This window comes from Ciconia boyciana, chromosome 3, assembly GCF_034638445.1.
Source record: "Ciconia boyciana chromosome 3, ASM3463844v1, whole genome shotgun sequence".
In the NCBI taxonomy this organism is placed as follows: domain Eukaryota; kingdom Metazoa; phylum Chordata; class Aves; order Ciconiiformes; family Ciconiidae; genus Ciconia; species Ciconia boyciana.
The window spans coordinates 105,366,006-105,387,470 of record NC_132936.1 but is presented as its reverse complement, the minus strand read 5'-3'; the positions used below and the strand labels follow the sequence as shown (position 1 = coordinate 105,387,470).

Sequence of the window (21,465 nt, the reverse complement as noted above, 5' to 3'; positions counted from 1 at the left end):
TCTTTGGACTCTTGAAACTAGCATGAAAAGACAGTGTGAAAAGCCTAGGTATTGATACGTTACCTTCCTGGTAAGGCTTGTTGCAAGTGTCAGAGCTTACTTATTATCTCCTTGGACAGTGTTTGAATTTTCCCCACAAAAGCTAAAATATTTTGCATTCAATAGTCCTTGTAGTTATTGGGCTTTGGGTTTTTTTGTTTATATGTTTATTTTTTAAGGAAAAACTGTTGGATGAACAGTATTGAGACAGCAGGCTTCTGTTTATATGCAGGGTAAGTAAAGCAGTAGGTAGTAAGAAGCCCTGCAATCATACCCTCACTGTTTCATTTAAGAGCTCTATCCCTGAGAGCTGTTGCCTGTCCATGTCTCCTAACACAAACAAGAAATATTCCATCCTGGGAATACTGTTGTCTTTTTGGTCATTACATGAACTAGACCAAGCCTGCCATCTCATTTTATACTGATCACCTGAGAGCCTTCAGCTCTACAGTTCTGCAGTAATGTAGTTCCTATGGTCTTCAAAGCCTGCCGAAACTGGGAGCTAGATTGAACTGCTTTGTACTTTGTTCACCTTTTTGGTTACTCAAAGGTGGTTTTAATCCCTTTACTGTTCAGGTTTTTCAACCCTCTCTAGAGTGTTTACCCATTACTGAGCCAATTTGATCTAAATGTGCAAACACTTTACAGTAAATATATATATATATAATTTTTTTTTTTAATGAGGAAAGTTAGAACTAGCTATGTAAATTCAGATAAGGTGACATTTCAAATGGGCAACATAAAGTTTGATTCGAAGTTGCACATGACCCAAGTGGCTTCCAAAGGTTAATTTGCGTCTCTTAAAGCTGACTCCTATCATACTGCACGTCATTTTTGTGGAGGAAATGAAAGCAAATTAAGTAAGATTTTATGGCTTTTCAGCATCTTTACTGGTAGCTAAGATTATAGTTTTTTATAGAAAGACAGGGTAGAGGCTTGCATCACGGTGCAAGTCTGTGGACCTTGGCTCTGGTGCAAAGATGGCAGCCCTCCAGTGAACCTAACACTAAATGTCACCTGAATCCGTCATTACCTGATTAAATCATTCACCTTCCTTATATAAGTGAAAGTCTGTGCATCAGCATTTCTTTCAAAGAATATTTTAAGCAAGCAATGATAGATATCTTCCCTTTTCCCCTGATTTCTCTGTGCCTATGGGCCAACCAAACTAGTGAGCCAGTATTTTTAATTCCTTCCAACACGTCTTTTAATCCTGTCATAATGTCATTGTGTAACTATGGCAGCCAAACAAGATGAGACAATAAAATATAAACACGCTGAAATCTGAGAACCAGAGAGAAGTTTTAAAGTATACAGATGGTTCTGTCCCTTTTACTATCTCTGCTTTCCTTACAGACTTGGAAATTATATGCTGCATTTAGATTATTAGGGAATAAGAATGAGCATCCTGATTTGTGCATGGCTATTTCGAACTCATCAGAAATACTCAGAGAGAGATGTGGTTTACAAATAGTACTGGTACAGTGGTACGTATCAATGCCATTCTAATTAGCTCTGGATCTCTTTATTTGTCATAAACATCTCTGAAAACTTCCAGCCCACATATGAAGCTCTGTCTAGTTTGAAACTAGACACATGTGAAGTCTCAGCTAGCAAGTGATTTATTTATGTTTCTATAACTTTTTTAATTACTTTTTTTTACTGCTGTGAAAGTCATTTGCTTTGCACCTTTACAGACTGCGATGTTCTGTGTGCTCATAAACAAACAATGACAATTTTCCATGCTACCTTGGTAGGATGTATCAAAATTGATCTAGATGAAATACCAGTAGGGACAAAACGTAGACGGTTCACTCTTTCTGACTTGGACAACTCTTCAGTGACTCCCAGGCGGCAGGGGATGAGTTCTATTTGGGTCTTCAAAGCATTGATTATCTCTTAAGATGACCTAAATGCCCTTCATTTCTGTTGAAGATAAAGAAGTTGACTCCAGTGGGAATCAAAGGCAGTTAGGTCCTAACAGGTGTCATTCAACACCCCCTAATACCAGCCTCATATTGAAAATTATGGTGGTTTTATGGTGCTGGAAACCCGTCTACCTAAAGTTAGAGGCTGATGCAAAAATGTCATGCAGTCAGACCAACCAGCATCATCTTTACATTTTCTTTTTAGATCTCCATTCATGTTGCTTTCTAGGAATAAACGGAAAACTAATAAAAAATACATTTTAGAAGTTCTAAGTATATTAGAGTTCAGTACCATAGGACACGGGCTTCTTTTAAGCAACTCAACTTAGTGATTTAATTTAAAATGTACTTTTAAGCTGGCTGTGTCCCTCTGTCAAATACCATCTTACACTGTAGAGTTATTTAAAAACTAGCTGCTTCTCCTGAGTTTCTTGTTGTAACAGAAAAGGCAATGCAAGCAACAGAGACATAAGCATAATCCTTCATATGTGGTCCTATCATCTTAAAAAAATATTTGAGACATTTAGGAACCAAATTTTTAAACGTTCTGTAACTCTGTGTGTGCAATATTGTTTTTGAAGTCATCTGGGTGAAAAATTGTGAATACAGTCAACTTTAGGCTTAATCGGCTCCAGATGACATGTAGCAGAATTCATAGGTCTATAATTCGTAGAGCTATCTACAGTATCAGGTGAATCCATCCAAGGATTTGTCAGCCAAAACTGGATTCAGTTAGGTTCAAATCCACCCTTATTCCAACCTGACCCTATTTCTGAAACCTTATCGATAAGAGTACTTTTACTTGTGAAAATATTTACTCATACTTAAATTCAGTTGAGTTCTGACTGCAGAGTATGGAACAGAGTCTGCAAGAACTGGAACTTTAACCTGAGAGAAAATATTTTTACTTTCCTCAGTTCAGCTTGGCTAAGACCTATAAACATCAAATACATTTTTAAGTCCCTCTGGGACTTTTCTCTATCCTTCTTTTCCTAAATTAGCCTGTTACTCTCTATTTCCAATGGCAGCTACTTATCCTCAGTTTCTCAAGAACTATTCTTTTCTGTTCTGGTTGGATTACATATTAAGGTGTGACCTAACATACCGTAATTCACACTCTGTGTTGGCTTAGATTCTCCTGTCTCTCTTTCTAAGAATTCCCTTTTATTAATTCCCAGAAGACCTACGGCTGTAATCCCGGCTACCTTTCATTTTCCAGAGTTTTCATGCATACCAGTTCACAGACAAGCAGGTGTATTCCTTTGGGTCTGTCACCCAGGAAAACAGAGCATGAAGGTGGTACTTGGGGTAAACCTTACTGCAGAAAGACTTAAATCCAGTGATGCAGCATCCTCTATTAAGAATGATGAGAACACTTGCTTTTTAAATACAAGTTTTTGAAAAAAGGTATTAGGTTACGGAAGCTTGAAGAGAAAGTTTGGGAGAAAAATGGGGCACTATTGAATATAAATAAAGAGATACTGAAATAGAGTTTCATGAGCTGATTATAGCATAAAATTATTACATTGAAGGAATAATTAATTCCCCTCTGTTGGTTTGTGGGGTTTTTTTTTTGTTTTTTTTTTGTTTTTTTCTTCTGGACCTACATGCCCACACAGTAAAAGTTTCAATAGTGATATCTTTAGCATTCCTCGTGCTTTTTTAAGTGGCTCATGGCTACTCTTTCCAAACACATTTTCACTCTTTAGCTCAGTCTTCCTCATGTCTTTTACTTGTCCAAAGGTTTTCTGAGCATATTCTAATAGCTCATAGCAAGCCTTTTACATCTTTAGTGTTATAATATCAAATGTCACAGTGTGAAAAGGGAAATAAAGCTTCTGCTAAGAATTGCTGTCTGCAGCTTCTATTCTTGTCAGTATTTCTGGAAGAGAGACCCCTGTTTCAGCCTGTCCCACAGACTGGAGCCAGTTTCTAGAGCCAGCTTCGCACTCTTGAGATCTGTGAGGTTCTAAAGTTGGAACTTGATGACAGTAACTTAATTTGGAATAAGATGCCAAGGCATAAGGCCCAGTGCTTTCAGTGGCCTCTTCTTTGTCATGGTTCTCACTCCTCCTCTTCTCTTACCTTGAATGTTGCTGTCACTTCCATGCAAGAAATGGCCAAAATGGTCTCGAGGATCTTGGCTAAGTCCAGTCAATTGCCTGGCTTGTAAAGCCATTGAGTAAGTCCCTGTACCATTAAAACTGTGCTATGACTCCACATCTCATTCAGGTAACCTCCAAACCTCATCTGTGAGATGAAAAAAATGGTATCTTGGCCCACTTATCCTGGAGCTGTGTGTAAACATCTGACAGTGTGAAGCGTCTAAAACCAGAGAGCTGGTTATGCAGCGTAAGTTTTAGCAGTTCACCTGCTATCTCCAGATCAAATGGCATCATATTTTTAGTGAGTCACTTGCTCTTGACAGGCACAGTGTGTTAGAAGTATTTTCACATCTTTTGTCTGAGATAATAAAATTTAACAAATGAGTAGAAAAAAGGTACTGTTAATAAATAATTATTTAAATTTATTTAGTAGAAAAAAGGAACTGATAATAGAAAACTGTTAATAAACATTCTTTAGTGCATGAGGAGAGAAAAGGGACTCAGGCTGGCATAAATCCCGTTGTATTATTATAGCACGGGGCGATGTGTTTGGGGAGTGAAGATTTGACATATATTTTTATTTTCAAACGTCATACTAATTTACATTACTCAGCCTTTTAACTGCCAAACTGTAAAAGTCCATTACGCTACTGAAAGGAATATACAAATTATCCCCTGGCACTTCAGGCAGGAGTTTTACATATACGCTGTTATTCTATCAGCCAGCTAGCTGCACGATTCTATTAAGGCGTAAGTGAGAAAATTATATTGCCTGCAAACTAATTGTACAAAAGACTCTGAAATAAGTAATCAGAGCCCAGTCCTTTCTGAAAACCAGCCAGGAGATATTATAAATTGCTCGATCGTTCTTGTCAGCCCGGTTTAAAGACTCAGGGCTGCCATGTTGACTTTGTTCACTGTATAACACAGTGACCTCTCCAGCTGTTGACAGGACTGGGCAAACTCAACTTATACTCTTACCAGCTGCTCAGTTTCAGCCTGTAGCATAATGCAGTAGACAAGTAAATGGTAGAGCTTCCTTCTGAATCTCCCTCATTGAAATAAAATGCAGATCTGAGCATCTTGGATGGATGTAATGTACCTATGAAATTGTACAGATTCCTAAACACTTCTTAAAAACAATTTCTGTTTCTTTATTTTTAGTGTATAGAAGTAAATAAGAAATTATGAGAGCTCTCATGACTTGCAATGTGCAGTAAATTTAGGTTTTTACCAAAAATATATCCGCTAATACTTTGAGTGCTAGGTAAAATGCATTTTGAGTATGATATGTATCCAAGTACACATCCATGACAAAATTCCATGATGTTTTTTCTTTTAAGGAAAGCTCACTGACAGAAATGAGCTCTATCCATGGGGATATTTGATAAAATACTGCATTCATATGCGAAGTGGTGACAAAATGTTAGTTTCCTTGAACTCTTACTGCGGCCTAGCCATATTCTGAAATGCTGAAACACTTCAGGGGAACCAGCTATGGCCATTGGTAAGATGTGGATCTTTGCTGCAGCAATAAATCCAGTTACTGTTAACTCTACTGAGTTCATTGGAGGAACTCTTTCCAACATCTTCTAAGTTTATTTTCTAACATCAAAAATTAAGATTGAACATCTGCTGTAAAATATAATTCATTAAAGTAAAGCAGCCTAAATCGATAGGAGAAAATTCCCCCTCTAAGCTAAAGTACTGGAATCTAAGTGACTAGAATAATAACTCATTTTAGAGTTCTTTAGATGGCAAGAATTTGCAGGAAAAATAAGTTACGTTGTTTGTGCATAATGTGCTGCACGCTACAGACCCTTGCTGTGTTTCACAGGATTTTGCGTAAAACTGAAATGTCAGGGTATGGATTAGAAATGTCTACTTAGGGAAATAAGCAATCTTGCTTATATTTTTCTGGTTTTGAATACTACTTTTTGGTGTCAACATCTGTACCTTTGTCACCTGTGCCTTTGCACAAGGGCTCTGGCTATAGCAGGAGTGCTCTGCTTGCCTCAGTACAGAGCTTTGCTGCTTGAAGTTCTGTGTTGTAATCTCGATCTTTTTTTTGATCAAGATCGTTTCTGACCTTGTGCAAAGATATCTTTGATCTTGTGCAAAGCATTTCTGATTCCCTGTTTCTTTTTTTTAAATTGGGATGGTAATACATTTATTACTATAATATGATGAAGTTAATTAGATACAATTTGTGAAAGGCTTTGAAGGTCTCCCTGTGTAGTGGTTGTGCCTCACTAAGAATGCCTCGTTAGAGTGTGAGAGGATAATGTGAATCTTTTTTTTAAGCTTACCCTTACCATCTTTTCCTAGATATCCTTCCAGAAGTGTTATTTCCCTTCTTTGCTACTGTGTATCAGAAAGAAGTTTTGCAGGAACTGTTGTGCTGAATTTCCTACCCACCATATCCTTCAGTTTCTTAAATAGCTTTCTTCTCAGGAGCTAACGAAGGGGAAGAGGACTAAACTGAAGTTTGAGTTTTGTCAACAAGAACCATTAGCATTCAGACATACCAAGATCTGTTTTACTCACCAGCATTGTTGAGCCAGTCATGCAGCAATGTTCAGGAGGAAGAAAGCCCACGAAGGCCTGAAAAGGTTGTGCAAATTATGGTGGTTGTATTGGCAGAATATACATTGCACCGTGCAGACCTCCTTTATCATAAATACTTAACCAATTTTCAATAGATGTAAGTGGTTTAAGCATTACTTCCTGTTGAATTAGCAGTTGCTGAGCATTTGAGTCTTTGTGCAATCCTGCAATCCACTAATGTGATATTTAATGAGGAGACATCAGTCTGGAGAAAGGTAGTCAATATAAATCAGTGTTTACAAAGTGTGATTAACTCTGAAATATTTCATCAATGCTGTGGTCCCAGGCAGACTCTATGCTAATTATTAGAACCTGCGCATGTTTCAGGGGACTTTGACGGACCCTGAGTGCAGCAAACATGGAGCAGCAAAATTGCAATTATGCTCGGACTGTCTCTGATGACAATTTATGCATTTGGTGTGATGACCTCTTGCTTCCCAAGAGGGCAATAAACAGAATGCATTTTCATTAAGATACTAATGCACTTAATCACAGGGGGAAAGGGTTAGAAAGTAAAGAAATACCTTTAAAGCAAGATGTGACAGGCTGATGGGGAAGATACTTTAAATAAAGTTGGTTTCCTGGTGAAACTTCTGACTGCTGCAAAGTCTGTCATACTGAATGTAGTCATGGGCAATAGGATGCATGGCTGGGCAGATGAATAAGCTGAGCTAGGCTGTTTTATGAAAAGTGCAGTGGTACTAGGGCAAAAGAGAACAGATGTTCTCCCATTTGGACTTGGATACCCAAAGACGTGATTTTAAACAATGTAAAGAAAATTACTCATATGTGTGTTACCCATTAATTTTCAGGCTTTTTTTTTTTTCTAATTTTTGGGGATAAATAATACGTACTAAGCAGTAACAAAAAAAAAAAAGGAGACACTGCTTTGCCCAGGAGGGCTCAACTTTAAGGATCTAGCTTGTTCTAGGCCTTAAGGAGAGTTGGGAAAGGCAGAGGCAAGCATCTCCCTCAGTTTTTGTTATTCTGACAACTTGGTAGGAATGATCCTATTTCTGATGCCTCTCAGTACAAAAACTCTGTCTTGTAGACGATAGAGAGAAGGGGAGATGTCCTGGCTGAGAGATCTGACCTAGCAGCTGCAGAATGTGCTAGATGTGGTGGTAACAATGCTGGTGAGCTCTGCCTGATACACTGTGCCTGCTGTTATGGAAGAAGGGTGAAGCTCTGTAGTACCTGTTACAGTTGATTGTGCAATAAAGCACAACTGTCTCCTTTTTGTATTCTAGACAAGGAAAGACTGATGAAATTGGTGAAAAAAAGGAAGAGTGCTCAGTCTAGGAGCCTAAGCATGTGGCTTGGTACAGATAATAAATAACAAAATTTCCTCCTCCTACGAGCACGAATAACGTACGTGAAGGATTTTGCTAGGGACCATATATGGAGCCAGACACAGACTCACGTCAATTTTGGTTTTGTATTTTTTTCTTTCATATAGATGTCTAGATTTAAAAAAAAAAAGTCAAAAAGCTCATCCTTTAACTTGGCTTTTCATTTTTACTTGAAAGGTGTTTCCTTTCTATAGCACTGTTTACTCTTCATTTGTTCCAAAATTAAACACGAGTACTTCGTATATCCACTGTGTTGGTTAGTCAGTGATTCTGAATACCTCTCTTTTCCTCTACTTTCTAATACAGGTAACATAGAATACAGCTGCCCAGCAACAAATGAATGTGAAATCACAAAGCGCAGACGCAAGTCTTGCCAAGCCTGCCGCTTCATGAAGTGTTTAAAAGTTGGCATGCTGAAAGAAGGTAAGACTGATCAAGTCAATATGTATCTCTGCAAACTCATGCAACAATTGTAGGGCAATCAGGAAAGAAGAGAGATTGGTGAGTGTTCTAATCAGTTATTGTAAAGGCAATTTTCATGTATGCTTGCTCTTCCTGACAGTCTGTTTCTAAGCTATGGAATCACGGTGTATCTACATAGAGTTCATGTTCTCTGGAATATTTCTAACTGTGTGTAGTACATCAAAATGTACCCCAGCATTTACTCTCCTGCAGTAGGTAACTAATAGAATAATAATCAGAATATATCCTCTCATTTTCCTTAACACTTTAACATCACAAATTCTCAAAGATTTCTTTCCTCCATTCCTTATCCACTGTTAGTCTGTCCCAGTTCTGGCAGAAAAACACACTGTGCCTTCTTTTCCCTATTTTTACTCAGTCTTAATTTCATCAGGACAAACGAAAGGGTTACTTCCCAATTAAACAAGTAAAAATATCGAGTGTATCTACTGAAGTTACTGTAACTACAGTGGAGCAAATAATGGCATACAGAAGAGGAGAATCCACCTTTTTTTTTTTTTTTTTTTAAGCGTGTGTGAACCCCTGCCCCTCACTGTAAGTATATGTTGAGTGTTTTAATTCATCACTTACATTTTGAAGATCTTGAATAACAGGTAAATATAAGAAAATGTTTCCAAGCAACAGTACTATCTCACCTGGAACCTGATTCATCTATGTTACAGGGAGAGGCAATTCCTTAAATCTTGGTCGCCTGCTATGCACTTCTATTGCTGTTAAAGTATATGCAAAAATACACTTTTATGTGCATGTATTGTATACGTTATTATTGTAGTGCACTGTTATCACCGAGAAAGAATAACAGAAGAGATCACAGACTTCTGAGCTAGATAACCTTTTAAAATAAAATCAATGTAATGTTTTCTAAATATTGTCTCCAGTGGAGAGTATTTTGTGTTAAGCAACCACTTTAAAATAGTCCCATGCAATTTTGCTTTGTCAGTGCTTAAAAAGTCAGCTTTAATAGATGGCTGATTCTTGCAAATTGTTTGATAGTAATTTGAAACAGATTTAAGTATACAGCTATCAGGGTAAAATCCAAGAACAACATAGGCCAGTGGAGAGATGATGGACAAATTAGGCCTATCACACACCTACAGACATATTCTTATTGGATTATACCTACTAAGAATAAACCTCGTTCTGTGCAACTGCTTTGGCAGATGCTATGATCCTGTGAGCCAAATCCTGCTGTCCTTAGTCTTACTTGAGCAAAACTCCTGTCAGATTCAATGGGGATTTTGCCTCAGTAAGAATGGCAGGATTTGACCCTCTCTTCCAGTGGGGATGGGAGGGTTCTTTACTTGCCAAAATCCTCATGTAACTGACCACTAGGAGCAGTTACTTAAAGGTTAAATTGTGATGCTTAGATAAACCGTAGAAAGAAAGGAATGTCTGAGTATGGCATCTTTTGAAAGGGACTGTGCTTCTTAACATCTTTTTTTAGTGAGTTAAGACCCCATATCACTAGTAGCCTAACATACAGATATATTGAGCAACTTCTTTGGAAACGAAACAGTGCTACCAAGAGTACATACAGGTGAATTGGTTTAGACTGTTTCTGTTAAATTTTGGGGGCACCATTGCACACCTATTAACATATATATTTAAAAATCTAGTCTGTATATATTTAAAAATCTAGTCTGTGTGCAGCTTCTGGACTGCATGAGGAAATTAAGCAACTCTTCTACAAATGAGTAATTATCTCGGTTACCAAAATTGTGCACAGATTTACTATGCTTCTGCACGCGATTTTGGTAACTGAGATAATTTAGTTAGACAATTCAGATGCACATTGTGAATCAGATTTTTTGCATGAATGATCATTGTCTATGGATGCAAATCGATCCCACAAGTTTTCTCAGTCAGAATTTCATAAATTGTCTACCCTAAAAGTACATACCTTTTTCTGAAAGTTCTACAATGACAAAATAACTGATTCCTTTGAAAAGAAGGTTCCTTTGTTAGCCCCACTCCTAGGCACATCATAGTTCTTCCACTCTTATTGTGTGAGTGTTTCTGTCAAAACACAGTAAGATTTCTACTTATTTTTAATTTCTGAGTCTTTTAATCTAGGGAAGAGCTAGCTTATCTTCTTTTCAGGTATTGCTTACCTACCACCTAAAATGGCAACCTAAAAGAACCAACAAGGGCATTTTGTTTTCTTTCCCGCTTTGCTGGCCACTTTTACTTTTGAAACCATACTGATTCGTAGTACACTTTTACGACTGTACTTGGAATAGAGATATTTTTTTCTTTTGTTCTTGTTGGAAGGTAGTTCTGAAGACAGGCATTGTTGTTTTTACCTATGGGAAAGTCTGGAGATGAGTTTTTGCCTTTCGATTTGACCACATTCTTTATGCATAGAATTAAGAAAGATGATATGCTTACTTTCGTGTGTAAAGTAGTGTAAATTTATTGATTAGCATGGACTTACACTGAGCTGAAATAATTCCTGCTGTATCTTAAATGTTTCTTTATGTACAGCCAAGGATTTCAGTCCCATGCAGCATGTCAGAGATCATGCTGCAGTAAATCTATTCAAATGTAAACCTGTTCAATTCAATTACCAGTTTATAATAAAATTTGCTGCTGCAGCCTCCACGTTTGTCACAGCAGTCTCTACATGCTGATGGCACAGCATGCCTGGAAATTGACAGCCTAAATCTATTTACAAAAAAAATTTAGTTGCAGACCTGAAATAAAATCAAGTTTAAGCAGCTTTGAGAGGAGCATCATATTCCTTACAAGAACTTCTGCACATCTGTCAGTGTGCATCTTCTCCAGAAATCTTATCCTGTTAGTGGGGAGTTTTATTCTAGATATTTTCCTTAAGAAACAGTTTTTAAATGTAATCCTAAGTGAAACAATTATCGGCCATTGTGCTTCCCTTTACATTTGGAAGGACTTTTTATTACGTTGTCATTTTGTGAATTGTCATATAAAATTCACGATAGAAATAACAGTGCCTGGAAGAAGATCCAGAGTTTTATTTTAGCTTTTAGGGCAAGGTCCGAAAACCACTTAGAGCAAATATATAGAGTGGCTTCTCTTATGACAGCTGCATGTTATATCATTTATTGTGGGAAGATAAGGGTGCTTTCCATCCAGCATCCAGTGTTTCTGCAAGAGACCTGGTGTTAGAAATTTGGGACCGTGTATTGGAGTCAAACCCTGGGAGGGAATTGGATCTCTGGTCACATGTAATACAGGGTGGAATGGGGAATTTCTGCACATATTCTCAAGGATGTCGATGAGGCATAGCCAGCAACACCTAGATCAAGATTCTTAACAATTTTATAAGTCGTGGGCCAGAAGCTAGAGAAGGAAGGGTAAAGCAATGTCATACTGGGCTGAGCTGGCATGGGATTGAAGTCCTGCTTCCTCTCTGCATCTCCTGTTGAGTAGCACAAGGAAGTTACTACAGACTGATCCAGAGGAACACTTTATTTTGGTTTAGCCCATGGGCTGTTACTTGAAAACATAGTTCTAGGTGTATGGAGGTTTTTTGAGTATGTGTTATGATCCATACTGAAGCATTCAGCAGATGCTGTGATGAGCTTTTAAGCACATGACAGATACGAGGGCGTCATATTTTAATTTACTTTCCTACGTAATGGTTAGTAGCAGCACAGCAGAATACACTTTACTCAAAGAAAAAAATTTTACTTTTTTCTATTTTTAATTCTGTGTGTCAGCATTATGAAAAATCAGATTTGCAAGGATCACAGTTGGTGGTTCTCCTGAAATAACAGTTTCTTTGACTGTGCTTATGTTTTGGTGGATTCTCTCAGATTCACAAGAACAGATGAAACAACATAAAGATTCTTGTGTAGTTTAGGGAGAAACTTTTCAAATGCATCCCTAACGATTTCTTTAAATAATATTGCAACTGCTAAAAGGGGGCGGGAAACAACAATTTGCCCTTTTTAAAAATGAACGCTTTAAGACATTCTCTAGTTTTCAGTTCTGTTGGTTTATAATCAGTCTTTTAAGTTTTGGCCTTTGGAAGCTGGTGATTAGTTTGCTTCAGGTGGTGGAATTAAATCTATGTTCATGTGCAGGATTGGGTGTTTTAGCTATTTTCCTTTTTATACAGCTAGTTGGAATGAGAAAAAGGGGTAGATTTTTTTTCTTTTCTAAGAAGGAAAATTGGATGTAAAACTGCATAAGTTGATATGGGAAATCATGGGTAGATATCTGACTTCTTTTTTTTTTTTTTTTTCCCCTATTGCTAGTCAGTCTGGTTGAATTCTACTTTGTCTTCCATTAGTACTATATGCCTTTTAATAGCATTTGTGGGACTAGTTACTAGCATGTGTCTGTGTATTCCAAGTTTATTATACCACAGATCTTGCTCAGAATAGCTGCCCACGTGAAATAATTCCACTGGAGTAATTATTGCAAAATAAAATTACTGTTTGTTTCAGATGCAGCATTCATATAACTATTTTTTCAAGAGGTTAGTCCATATGTTTCAGTTTCCTCTGTGGGGAGGCAAAGCCGCAGCCTCAGTTTTATCTGTCCCTACATTGTAGCAAGGTTAAGAATTACAGTTCAGAGGGGAACCTGTTGAGTGGCAGTAACACAGCTTTTAGACCATCTGAAATATTGTATCCTGTCTTAGCTCTTACAGTTCTGAGCAGTGCTAATTCGTACTTCTTACAGGACTGTTGACACCAAAACATCTCCCATATATCTCTCATCTCTGGTATCTGGATGTTTTCAGAATTTTGTATGGGTTGTTTGCAGTGGCTGATCTGCATTGCTTGTTATTTCAGAAAGTGTAGTTCATAAGTGGGTGATACATAAGGAAACAAATTTAAGTTTGTTTGAAAAGTAAATTGTACCATAATGAACTGGCAGAAAATTTGGGTTGCTTTACATAAGTACGTTTGTATTTTCCTTATGAATGGATGGCCTTTACAAATTATCAGCCACTTTTGTACCCAGGTAGAATAGACAAGAGTGACAGAATTCCAGCTTAATTAGTCCAGCTATTAAAAATGGGAGGCCAGATCCTTAGCTAGTATTAATGGAAGCTGGTGGAGCTACATTAGATTGCTGTTCATTTGGCAGGTTTAGCAATCTATGCTATGGGGAAATCAGCAATATACCTTTTTGTGTCTGTGAAGCTTTACTGTTGCTAGTATGTTAGCAGTCATTCAGGCTCGAAAAATGAATAGAAACTCTCCAAGGGTTACACTCCAGTGTAACCCTTCCCATCACAGTAGTGCAGTTAGCATGTTGTGCTTACACTTCTTACTGAGTAGCCCTTAACGCTTCTCATTCATTAGTTTGTTTGGGTTTTTTAAAAGGTTTCATACAGTCCCTCAAAGTGACTTTGGCATCCCTAGGGCAGTGTTAAGGCAGTAGTCAGAATCTGCCTTGTGTGTAAAGTAATTCTGTATTTTAAGTTTTTTCCTTCAGCACTGATCTGAGTAAAAGCAATTACTGACAGTTTTAAAAATGCTTGAGCATTTTAGGTGGTCACAGTACTGTAATGAACCAGAAGATTCTTACACATTAGTTCAACTTTTTCTTAACATGCTAAAATTGCGGTTCTCTAAAGTATTTTTGCTTCACACTTTGAGAGGTTTCATTACTTCAAGTATAAGAATACATTTTTTTAAAGAGGTATGTGTATTTTAAAGCGTAAATTACTGAGTTTATTATGCAAAGATTACCGTATGAACATCTTTGGCTTGTGTTAAGCAGCAGAAGGGATTAAATTATCATATTGATCCTTTTTGGTTTTGACAATCTATGAAAATGAATCCGATACAGCAAAGAGAACAGGCAGCTTGAGTTTACTCTTACGTAAAGAGATGCATGATATGCACAGGAGCAGATTAATGGATTCTCTCTCAAAATAATAAATAAAACTAAGCAATCCTCTTTATAACTAAAAATGTGTTACCACCTATGTTTTGAGGCTAGCGAAAAAGCCTGCTTAATAGGATTCCTCCTAACAACATCTCCTTTGAAAAGACCTGTGCATAAGACATTGCCAAGGTAAATTTCTCTCACAAGTCTAATACCATTAGTCTGCCAAGAAGAAAGCAGAAATTATTGTGGAGGAAGTTTTAGTTTCTGCTGCCTTCAGAAATGAGAACAAAGGGAAGGAGAAAGCATTAATGGTATTCAAAGAAAATATTTCTGTACAGGATGACAGTTAATAGAGCGGCATTGACCTCAGCGATATTTCTTATGCTCTCTATTGTAATATTACACTTAAGGAGCTCCTTCATTAATGCAGGATATTAAACAAAGCTCCTGTGTTATAACATCAAGAGATAACACAGTGCATCTTCTGTTGAAGTCTCTTCTGAATATCAATCCTGTTCTATGTTCCAATGTATGATGAGGGAGTTTGGTTTCTAGTGCAGATATTTTTTGGAAGTGTCTCTTTTCCTCTTCTTTTCCCGCCTTTCCCCCCCCCGTTTTCTCCCCCCCCGTTTTCTCCCCCCCTGTTTTCTCCCCCCCGTTTTCTCCCCCCGCCTTTTCTCCCCCCGCCTTTTCTCCCCCCGCCTTTTCTCCCCCCCGCCTTTTCTCCCCCCCCCCTTTTCTCCCCCCGCCTTTTCTCCCCCCGCCTTTTCTCCCCCCGCCTTTTCTCCCCCCCGCCTTTTCTCCCCCCGCCTTTTCTCCCCCCGCCTTTTCTCCCCCCGCCTTTTCCCCCCCCAGCCTTTTCTCCCCCCCAGCCTTTTCTCCCCCCAGCCTTTTCTCCCCCCAGCCTTTTCTCCCCCGCCTTTTGCTCTTCCACCCCTTCCCCCTTTCTTCCCACCTTCAATTTCTCCCTTCCCCTCCCTTTTATTTCCTCCTTCCCTGCCTTTTCTTTCCCCCTTCCCCCTTGCTCTCCTTTTCTTTCTTTCTTTCAACCTGTGCTTGGTTTAATATATACCGGGACCTGTTAAATCGCCTTGGAAACAATAGAAACTAATCTCTAAGTGTTGTTGGTGTTCATAAGTAGGCCTCTTTCCTCCTAACCAAAATGTGGCCTGATAGCCCAGTTCACACATTAGAACTGACAGCCCAATTTGTCTGCCCTAAAACATGGCTCATGACTATCCACTCTCTGTAACTGATGAGGAAGGACAAACTATTCAACTGCAGATTAGTGTTTATAGTGAGCTCAAGCAACTAGTATTTCTATTCACGCATTAAAAAATACTCAAGAAAAAGCAAATATTGGAGATGTGGATATTCTTTCTGGGTTTAGAAATCACACGAAAGTACCTACAGCTAAGGCCAGCTGTTGGCCTCCTGAGAAGTTCTCACGGTGCTTGTGTTGCAGTGTTGTGCCAGTCTGGTTTATGTTCTGCCTCTGAGCATTTTTGGTCCCCATAATCTCATTGGGAATGAAACAGAGTCCCAGCAATTCACTGGACTCAGTCTTTAAACAAAATTTCTCTCTTTCTAGATACAATTTTGTTTTGCAGTTCTCCCTTTGTACAAATACTCCACTTTCATAAAAGAGGCGGTATGAAGTGACTGTAGAGAAAGCAGTATCGTTTATACGTCTGTGTGTGAGAACTATTTACATTTCTTGGCTTTCCACAGATTTGTGAATGTACTTTTTTGACGTTAGCATCTGCAGATCCGGGGTCAAAGCTGTTTGCTGGCCCACTCATCTGCAGCTTCCTTGGGATTAGATGTTAGGCTTGATTCTGCTCCCACAGTTGTCACTGGTGAGAATCCCAGTGACTGCAGTTGTTTGGGAGCAAGCATCAGCGGAGAATGCATTCGGCCTATAGTTACTTTGTAGTTTTGTTACTAAAAATAATGAGTTTGAAAGATTTTTAATGGGATTAAAATCTGCAGTATTTTTCTTAGTGCATGTACCTTACCTATTACTTCCTCAGAATTAGGAGGAGTAGGTTCTGCAGATTCACAAGTCTACTTAATTGGAATACCATTAAAAATTAATCACTTTATGATGAGAAAATATTAGTACAATCTGAGGTTGTTAACTGGACATCCTCATTTGTCACATTTCTTCTTTTGATCCTAAAATAAGGAAGCAGTATTTTTCTAATTTTCTAGAAATTATTATTCCATTTTTAAAAAAAAAGATATTCCGTGGATTTAGCCCCTGTGAACACTTGCTTGTGGACTGAAAATACAGTGACAGCAATATAAGTGATACGGGAAGGTAGAGACAAGTCTGAAGGATGTAGGACTGTGTATGATATGGCATCTTTTCCCATGAGCTCCCAGACGAATAGCTGCCTTTCATTCTTGGTCTCTGCCACCCATAAACACATACATCAATATGGCACTGCCATTTATTGCAGAGTGCTTGAGTTCTTATACATGGGTCCTGCCCTATATTAAATAGGGGTCATTTTGTAAAGAGTGTCGTTAATGTTATTTGTATTCTTCACTTTTCTGTTTCTGCTGTGCAGATATTTGCACATCCCCTGCTTGAGGGGAATAGGTTTAGCATCTCAGGTAGAAGGTGCATTTAGCAGTGATGCATATGCATATCTCTAAAATGCCACTTTGGAGCCAACCCCTTTTTGTATTTTACTTAGCCCTTACTTGGGCAGCACTCACATCTCCTCAATAAGACTTTCGCTGTGTAAAATCTTAGTAGAAACAACACGTTGTATGGTAGCATTATTTGGAATGAAGTGCTGAAATGATGTAGGTGCTGCTAAATAGAACCCATGTGGCAGATGTAGAGGTAGAATTTTGCTGCTTGGGATGGATTGGCACCAAAAAGCTTGGAGGTTGAGGAACTAACTTGGCCTCTTCATTCAGCCAAAGCAATGAATGTGTTGAGAAGCACTAAAATTACCATCTGCGGTTGTTACCTGTGACGTCCTATAGTGCTATCCCTCAAATATTTCACACTTCTAAATCTCTGCTGTCCTGTTAAAAAAAAGTTCGAATCAACATGGTTTATTGGGACGTTAATGTAACTAAGCCACAGTCTTCTCTCTGCTCAGTCATTGTTCGTTTTTAAGCTGGAGGTGTTTTTACCAGTGGGGAGTCTTTGTCACTTCTACTCACTGCATCACTATGTGAGGCTGCAATATAACTTCATTTGCAGTTTGTAATGTGGCATTTGTGGTTGAAAGTCAACAGCCTGAAATCTGAAATAAATGTAATCTTCAGCAGTGAATTGTCATTATGTCAAATTTTGCCATGTTTACTAGCTATTCTAGTAATAGATCTCATCTAACTAGCCTTTTCTTTTTTTTTTTTTTTTCCTCCTTCTTTTACTTTCTGTTTATTTTCTCTGGGTATTTGTATGACAGAAAAAGGGAAACTATGGGGGGAGTCTGTTTCCCTCATAATAGTGACTTAATATAGCTATTAATCTTTATAAATGAAAAACATAGCTTTATTTTAAGCCTCAATAGTCTTTTATTACATTAATGATTCAATGATTCTGGAGAAAGTCAAACACAAGCTATGTTAAATATATTCACTTACTGAGTAATATCAATATTTTCCTGTTTGCTCTTTATTGTTCCAACAAAGTTAATATGTTTATGTGTTTTTCTCTTCTTAAGCATCTGGTTTTAGTTCTCAGGATCATCAGGTATAAGATCAGATGTCAACTTGATTTACAGTTCTAGTGCAGCAGATCCAAAATCAACACTCTGTACAACTTGCTTGCATAGGATCTTATTGCAGTTCATGTTAAAGCAGTTAATTATTAAAATAGTTAATTTAGAAAAATTAAAATACTTTCTAAAAGAAAGTCTGCGTGATACTGTTCTATAATCAGCTTAACTCCAGTCTGTGTCCTCAGTGGCAGAATTGTTGGTGTGCTGCAAATGTTTTGCAGCAAAACTGCTTGACTAACCAGAGAGAATGTTGGTAACTTGCTGCATGCTGAGCACATGCAGACCCTAGAAATCAACAAATGATACAAGACTATCATCCCCGTCTTTTGTCGCCTTCTTTTCTTTCCTTTTTCTAGCCAAGAGGTAGTCCATACAGCAGTGCTGTTCTTGTCATTTTTAGTCAGCCATATCAAAATTATTTATTGCATCACCGTTGCCCTTTGTCTCTTTCTAATATTCCTTTTCCATCCTGTGGGTGGCTGACTGAAGAAAAGCTTTCCGGACGGGCCATGTCTTTCGTTTTGGTCTGAATCAATCAACAGATCGGTCTTATATCATTTGTTAAACAGTTGTACAGCCACATGTTGCTTTTCATGACAGCCTGCCAGACTGGGTTTACAACGGTGTCCAGTGTCTACATTTCCTAAGTTCTATCTCATTTTCATATTTTCTGTAATTCAATGAAAGCTTAAGAAATGGGGACTGTAGGATTTCATTGCGTGGCCAATCCCAAGGGTTATCCACTGACATGTGAGAAGAAGAACATATTTGTCATAAGTCACCAAGAGTACTGCATTTCTGGATATAGTTTGTGTAGTCAGTTAAGCTAAGATGACTTAAGGGATGGCATAAATACCCTTTGGATCCAGACTGAGGGTACCTGCCCGTGATTATTGAATGTTAGGAGAGGTCTTGCTCTGAACTGATTTTTAAGTTCACAAGTCACTTGCTGGTTTCCCTGTCAAATTTTTAATGAAAATTCTTAAGCTTCCAATTTCAAGACAGATGAGACTGCTAAATATCGAAATAGGAACATGAATGTTTACCTTAAGAAGTAGAACACTGTTTTAAAATACCAGTTTAAATGTATTGCTTTTGTGAATTCTCGCTCAAAGATGTACTAGAAAAGCTTCTGCTAGTTCATGCCTCAGGTGAAGGATCAGCCTGAGGAGGGAAGCTCTAAGTTTAATGATCTGAAGGGGCTGAACAGGCTCCTCCTTTTCAACAGCCCTCAAGAGCATCACCCCAAAATACAAATCTCTGACTGTGTTCTAGACAAAAAGAGAAGGTGGAACACGTCTGAATCTGGTGTGTACAGGTGTAGTCTTTGCTGATGCTTTTGGTCTGACAGAGCATGCTACATGCCCCATTGCTTGGTCTTGTGTGAGATGCAAAGGAATGCAGTAATCAGAGAACAAAGCCACAGACTAGCTAAGATGACATAAGATTCTTCTTTCTTCTCTTTTTATCTTCTCTCATTTTCATGATTTTCTATTCTTTTTCCTCTTCTTACCACAATTGTATCAGAAGAATGCTGATGAGAAAATAGTTGCTGCAAGCACATATCCTCCAGGCAGTCTTTTTCTGGCCAGGTGGGAGAGAGAATCATTAATTTCTTGAGGTTCTCGTTACCTGACCTGCACTATTTTGTGAGTACTAGTCAGGCTGAATGACTGTATTTCCTCCTGGGCATCCTGGTATTGCTGGAGATATCCATACTGGCAAGATACTTCAGCTCATGTCTAATTAAAATACTTGTTATGAAGTATTCTTAAACACGGCTGCTTAATGAAGTTAGAAAAAGCATTTGGATGCAGAGTGTGGAGGCTTCAAACATTGGAGTTCCTCTCTAGGGAGATGCGTGCAATCAGAAAGCATTCTGAATGCTAGCAATCCATCCCATTTTGTTCCCATTTGTTTTTTCTAATTTCCTGCCTTTTTTAATGCTGGTTAGCTGAAATAAGTCCTCTTTGCCTTCTCTCCACAGTTCCCTCCCCCTTTATGGAATAGCCCATGACACGTGCCTGTAAAGTGGCTTCTTGGGAATTTGCAAGTCTTTGAATGTGTTATCTGATTAAAGGGATGTATGTGTCTTTAATTCTCGTCTGCAGCTCCACCTTTGACCCCATCTGTTAAAGTGGAAAGGAGTTGAGAGTCAGCAAAGTCCCAGATTCAACCCAGATAGCCTGCAGTGTGCACATTTGAATGCTTTAACTCTTTGGTTGTCCCTGAAAAGTACATACTTAATTAAGTGACAGGTTTGATTGGAAAATGTGGCAGGTCTGATATGAGGCAGGTGAATTGTTTATTTGTTGATAGGCTTAAGGCAGGATAATTTAGTTCTGGCTTCACCTTTTATATTACAGAATGAATGAACACATAGTTGTGTGACACAAGCAGGTATAATATCTTGTTTGTGTGTGTGATTTTTTTTTTTTTTTAATAGACCAGTCTCTTGCTTACAGAATAGGAGCGGAAGTTCAAACCCCCACATCTATTACACATACTTCCTTTTTGAATAGGAAGATGAATTACGTGGTTGGAAACGGTGTTGCAATTTTGGATAGGATTTTTAGATACCCCTGAATAACATACAAGAACTCGTTCCATTGAAAGATTAAAAAAGTAGATGACATGAGTGTCATTTTCATTTTATTTTGCTAATATTATGCATTTTCTGCAAAGCAATGTGATTGCAACATTTCCTGTGCTTTGCAGACACATAATGTAAGTGACGAGAATACCCCAATACATTTGGACCTGTGGATGTTTTCATCTTTCTTCCAGTCATTTTCTTTCCTAGCTTTCGAACACTCTTAAAACACTGAAAGGATTTTCGGTATCCCAGATCTAGCCCTGTTCTCTGAAAGCTAGAGCCAAATTCTTCCCCCACTTACATCTGTTCAACTCTGGTGGTTTCACTTATGCTGCGTGGCTGTAACAATGCAGAATTTGTCCTAATCTGCCCTTTCTTTTTTGATGGAGAATATGCACATGCGAAGTGAACATAAACACAGTAAGTTGAACTGCAAATAGGAAAAAAAATATATTTTGTGTGTGTATAAACAAATAGAGAGAGATAAATAGCACACAGATAGGTTTGATAGTATATCTACTGTACATAATATTGTAAATGGTATCTTGCTGTGCTGAAATCTAGGCAATATGAGTTCAGTACTAAAGTGTTCAGGTTGCACCTGAGCTAGCTGGAGCCTGCCAGCCTCTGCAAGCCCACTGAGAGCATCTGTCTCGCCACCACCTTGCTCACGCTGTGTCCTCTGCAGGCTCTCCGATTCTTCCGACTATGAGCATAAATCATCCACCTGTCAGGAGCTCTAGCTGCCTGGATTATGCAATGCCTGCCTTCATTTGGAGA

General features: G+C 38.3%; 1 protein-coding gene across 14 annotated transcripts in view; it reads left to right on the top strand.

The window, feature by feature from the left end:
• The window catches only part of ESRRG (estrogen related receptor gamma), a 392,081-nt gene that overhangs the window by 265,801 nt on the left and 104,815 nt on the right, over window positions 1-21,465 (top strand). For all 14 annotated transcript variants that reach the window (XM_072856952.1, XM_072856949.1, XM_072856950.1 and 11 more), the window contains one exon: window positions 8,338-8,454. In XM_072856952.1, coding sequence (XP_072713053.1) covers window positions 8,338-8,454 — 117 coding nt within the window. The remainder of the gene's footprint in view (window positions 1-8,337; window positions 8,455-21,465) is intronic.